This window comes from Belonocnema kinseyi, chromosome 9 (assembly GCF_010883055.1).
Source record: "Belonocnema kinseyi isolate 2016_QV_RU_SX_M_011 chromosome 9, B_treatae_v1, whole genome shotgun sequence".
NCBI classification, from domain to species: domain Eukaryota; kingdom Metazoa; phylum Arthropoda; class Insecta; order Hymenoptera; family Cynipidae; genus Belonocnema; species Belonocnema kinseyi.
Genome location: NC_046665.1, coordinates 12,630,642 through 12,635,982, shown reverse-complemented (window position 1 = coordinate 12,635,982; position 5,341 = coordinate 12,630,642). Strand labels below are relative to the sequence as shown.

The 5,341-nt window shown below is 32.2% G+C and overlaps 1 protein-coding gene across 1 annotated transcript; it reads left to right on the top strand.

Moving 5' to 3' along the window:
- The first annotated feature begins 1,650 nt into the window (after window positions 1–1,650).
- LOC117180881 lies at window positions 1,651–3,203 on the top strand. Its single transcript, XM_033373448.1, has 5 exons — window positions 1,651–1,695; window positions 1,801–1,976; window positions 2,581–2,799; window positions 2,881–3,040; window positions 3,112–3,203. Exons 3-5 carry the CDS (start codon window positions 2,638–2,640, stop codon window positions 3,147–3,149), a joined length of 360 nt encoding a protein of 119 aa, XP_033229339.1. The 5' UTR covers window positions 1,651–1,695; window positions 1,801–1,976; window positions 2,581–2,637; the 3' UTR covers window positions 3,150–3,203.
- Window positions 3,204–5,341: the final 2,138 nt, after the last annotated feature.

Below are 5,341 nucleotides of genomic sequence, written 5' to 3'. Positions count from 1 at the left end.
GGCGCATACTTTGAATAAAATATTTGTTATCATTCTCTTGAAATAAATGTGTTTTTTTCTTGAAAAAATACCGGTTTCATATGTATACACCTGGTATATACTAGCACAAGTGTATTTAAGAATGATTTTCCAGAAGAATATTATGATCACCTAATGATACTAAACAGTGTCATGCGTCTTCTTATATCTGAAGACACGCCGCGAGAAATGTTTCCATTCTGCCAAGAAAGTTCGGAAAGTTACGTGAAGTCATGCGAAGTACTGTACGGGCAGCAGTTCCTCTCCTACAATGTCCATTCCCTTTTGCACTTGACAGATGATGTTGAAACTTTGGGTAGTTTGGAAACAATTAGTGCATTTGGATTTGAAAATAATATGCCAGAATTTCGTAAAAAGATCAGAAAACCTGGACTCATACTGCAACAGTATTTAAAAAGACTGCATGAACAGAATGATGAGGCTGTAGTGGCAATTATTGATGATGTTCAAATTCATCCATCAAAAATACATGCTGAGGGACCCCTTACGAAAAATATTCTTACTGAAAATTGCCAACAGTTCCACAAGCTACAAGTTGGTATAGTGACATTTTCAACTGCGCTACGCGACAGTTGCTGCTTCCTTCAGAAATCTGACATCTGTCTGATCAGAAATATTGTGAAAGTCCAAGAGACTATATCCTTGATTGTTCAGAAATTCCGAAGGATGAATCCTGTATATGATGTTGGAATAACATCTGAGTCTGTCGGAATAAATCACTGTTATAACTTGTCAGCTGCTGTCGAATTGGTAAGTTTGGATCACGTGAAAAACAAAGTCTACAGATTGTCTGTATGGAGTACTACTGAAAGAGAAGAAGAACGCTTAGTCGAAAATGGGTGCGTTTGCATCAGTTTGTTGACAAAACTCATCATTTCTTATCATTAACTCTCAATAAGTAAGAAATATTAACATAATTTTATTTTTGATAAATTAAATGTTAACTTAAATGTACTATATGTAAATGATGTATGCAAATAATGCATGTATATAGTGCTCCATAATAATTCTTGTACTTATAACGAATTTTATACTGTAACGTCCGAAGGATTTTTGAATTAATAAGTTTAATTAAAATTTCATCTTTGACCTCACACCCTCTAATGTCACAAGGCCTTCAATTTTTTTGTTTTTTTAATTTAATCTTCTTTATTTGCTCACAACGATTTCTAAAAGTGAAATTATATTAAATATATTAAAAGAAGATGAATTTTTAAAAAGTTTTTATCACTATATTGCAGCAGCATCATGGAACACTAAATAGAAAAAGATCATCCGTTAAAAAAAATAGGATGACACAAGCAGCGGCAGAGTAAGCAAAAGACCGAAGAACTTATGCACGACCTCTGAAGATGAGAGTCGTCCACCTAAACAAGCAAGAACTGCAAAATAAATAAAGCAAGAGAAGGAGCATTTGAAAAAGATTCTAGAGGGATTAAAGAAAAGCACGGAAGGTACTACTTTCAATTTAAAAACGATTGATGACCGCATTCCTGCCAAAAAGAATAGTGATATTTTTAAAATAAGATATGATCTCATTAACGCTAAAAAGAATAATCAATCGATTGAAATTGATACTCTTAATCCTGCACTTATGAAAACTAACGAAAAACCAGCAGACTCTTCCTACAGTAATCGTTCTACTACAGACTAATTGTAAGTAATTATTATTGAAATTACGCTCATTAAAAAAAAATTGTGTACATACTATATTTATGTAAAGGGCTATTTTAAATTCGTATTTTATTTATTGAATTTTAGACAACATTCTGCACCAGCTTACGCTGCACACGATTCTCATAAAAAAGTCAACCTTCCCGTTCATTTTCTGAAGAGAAAACATCCATTTATATAGAAGAATTAGCAGATAATTTGATCATTCATGACATTGACAGCACAGTGGCAAACAATTCCAACGCATCATTTCAAATTTTGCAGTAAGTATAAAGATTTTACATTTACTTTTGAATTTATTTTGTTCATAAAGCATTGAGTGAATTAAAATTTTAGAACTGAGTTTTATCATTTATTTTGAAAGTTGAAGTAATTTCAGATATTGATTCATAATTACACGGCTCTGATACCGTAATTTCTGAATAATATTAAAAACGTCTAAATTTAAAATCAAAAATATATAAATGTAATAATTCTACTTTCATAGATTCTTTCGCTATTTATCTTTTTCCTTGAATTAAAAGACGTTATTTTTTTACTGTTATATTTCTATTTAGTTGAAGAGGTGAACTTATTATTTTTTTAAAATCTCTTTGCATTGGAATTAAGGACAATTTTTTATTATCAGCATTTTTCAATGTTTTTAACTTCAAATTATGTAAATTAACGTTTTTTGTAAAGAAAAGATTATCTGTTTGCAGTTTTGTTTTCATATTTTAAAAAATTTTAATTTTAAGATGTTTGTAAACCGAGAAATAAACGTAATTTTATATGGTTATATTTTAACGACCACTCTGATGATATTTATTATTCTTTTTTATGATAAAAGATTTCATTAATTTAATTTGAAACTCATTTTGTGCTTAGTACCATGAAAAAACAAGGAGAAGAGATTAGCAACAAAATTCTGAGCTGTTAGCTGAAATGAAGGATATTAGGCTATTTTTACAAGGAAAACCACGAAATTCTGTTGAACAAAGTTTGAACGTGACTTTATGCGAGCCACTAGAAGGTTTTCCATTACAAACAGTTGAACAATTCGAAAATTTAAATTCTAAAATAAACATCAAATTAAGAAAGAGTTCAGTAAGGATTTTTATAAATTGTAACAGAATTTTATAACAGTAGAATCTGCTTTTTCCAATAATACAATTCATTTTTTTTCAGTACAATCATCTGAAACTTAGAGGAGGAACAAAGCTTCGAGAATTTCTTAGCCTCGCTCTAAAAATGACGACGTCAGAACAGTTAGTTGCGAAATTCACGTGGCGGGGTGATAAGAAGCATAAAAAATTTGGAAATACTAGAGTTGCCAATGTTATGTTTGGTATGCGTTTCCTGCTCTTTCATTTAAATTATGTTTAAATTTATAATATAATAAATTCCACTTTTTTTTAGTGGCTGCCAAAGACTATTATAGCTTCTCAGGTCCATGAGACAAGAATGAATTTTGCGGAAGAGATGAAGGAGGTTTTTAGAACCTCGAAACAGCGGTTTAGATATTTTTCAAAAAAATCTATGCGAAGAACCTAGAGGAGAACGAGAAGCACCTCTCCGCAGAGAAGATTGAAGCAAGCCTTAAAGAGCTAGAGGATCAGTCTGACTCCGATGAAGATATAGACTTTGATGCTGATGAAGAAGATTTCGACGATTAAATACACTACCATCAGAAATTGTCAGTACACCTGTTTTTAGCATTTGCTTAAAGTTTTCTAATTTCTATAATATTTAAATGAAATCTTTTTCTCCAAAACAGTACGAAAACTAATAAAATTCTGCATCTAATAAGCTAAAGGGAAAGTTAAAATCTGTTTTTTATAAAAATATAGTGCCAAAAAACCTATAAAATGTCAATATTTCCCAAAATATGAATAACTCCGAAAATATTTATTATTTTAAAAAGCTCTTGGTCTCATTTTAAAGATACATTTTCATAGTTTTTGTGCACGCTGTTCAGATATGTTTTAAATTATTTTCCTAGCTGCTGCCATAGGCTCAAACTTGCATGAAAAAATCGTAAAATTTGAAATATCCATAGTTATTTACAAGAATTTTAAAAAAATCTGAATATACCATATTTTAATCAAATGTAGTAAAATATATTAAAATATTAATTTCTTATTTTTTTTATCCATGTATGGAGGAAAATCTTCAATTTAAAATTTACGAGATTTTTCATACAAGTTTGAGCCTATGGCAGAAGCTTGGAAATTAATTTCAAAAATATCTGAGTAGCGTACACCAAAACTATGAAAATTTATCTGTAAAATGAGTCCAAGGGTTTTTTTAAAATAATAAATATTTTCAAAGTTATGAACATTGATATTTTGTTGCCCGTTGGCATTTTTTAAGAAAATGTTTATCACACGTTTATTACATGTTACATGTTGGCAGTAGTTTAAGAACTGTTTATAAATACCTTATCAAAGGAGGCAAAACGAAAAATGTTACCGAATGTGCGGTTAAATAAATTTTATAAAAAATATATTCCTTCTTTTTATTTCATTATAGTTATTATATATATATTTATAAGATTTCTGAATGAGGTTCAAAATATGTAAGCGATATGAGGCGCACGTTATGACCGTCAGAATATGCGGGCGATATGCGACTCAATTGATGACGCATATGTCTCATCACGTTAGAGCACATTGTGCGTATTAATCTGCAGATCTGCGTGCGGATACGCCATCATTTTGCAGTAATTTTGCTATCTGAGTAGATTAAATCAATCCACAAATGCCCAGTTCAATGTCGCAAGACGACGAGGTTTGACTTGGCAAAATATGTCAACTATTTCTTCAGCTGAAGAAATTTCGTCAGTAATTCTCTTGGTTCCTTTAAAAATTCCTTCGAAAAATGCTTCATTCATTCTTGTTTCAAGTAAAAAGTCAATTGCATTGGCGACGTGAGCACAAGCTAATGATATCTGAAGTTCTGGTTCCTGGAGAGTACACACAGCATACACACATTCAAGTTTTTCGACCAACGAGTAGAGCAAAGAGTTTTCAATCGAATTTTCTTTGACTCCGGAGCTTCATTTTGGATTCTGTCTTGCAAAAGTTGCGTTCTTTTTGCAGACTGTGTGAAAAAATTAATCATTGAAGAAACTGTTCCAAGCATGTTTTGGATATCTTGAACTACGCAGGTTTTTGAAACAAATAAATTTAATGAGTGACTGAAACCATGCTCATAGAATGCCAAGGGTTGTTTTTTACATATCAATTCTTGCACTCCATTTTCGTTGCCAGAAAAGTTAGACCCCCGTCGTATCCTTGTCTGGGCCATCATCGACATATCGGACACATAGGGTCAGCTGCATCATTTTACTCGAATCAACCGTCTCGTCACAGATGATATATACAGTGAATCAAGATTATCGTGTTCTGGGGGGGGGGGGCTCGGCCCCCAGAGCCTCGCCATGAACCCGCCACTGTTTAAATGTACTCCTGTAACATAATGCGAAGGGCACTTGTTGAGAGTCACAGCTCTTCAAGGTCCAGGCCAGCGCTGAACAATAGACAAAGGTCGCCGAGGGAGCAGGCAGGCCACGGTACCTTGAGATCTTCTTGAGCCGTCAATTTAATAGTCAATAATTCTCAAAATTTCAACCTTTATAGACAAATTA

Excerpts from the sequence above, each read along its gene's own strand:
- LOC117180881 (XM_033373448.1), top strand. The coding sequence starts at position 2,638 with ATGAAGGATATTAGGCTATTTTTACAAGGAAAACCACGAAATTCTGTT. Across the intron at positions 2,800-2,880 it reads TCAAATTAAGAAAGAGTTCA|TACAATCATCTGAAACTTAG; the intron begins GTAAGGATTTTT and ends ATTTTTTTTCAG. Across the intron at positions 3,041-3,111 it reads AGTTGCCAATGTTATGTTTG|TGGCTGCCAAAGACTATTAT; the intron begins GTATGCGTTTCC and ends ACTTTTTTTTAG.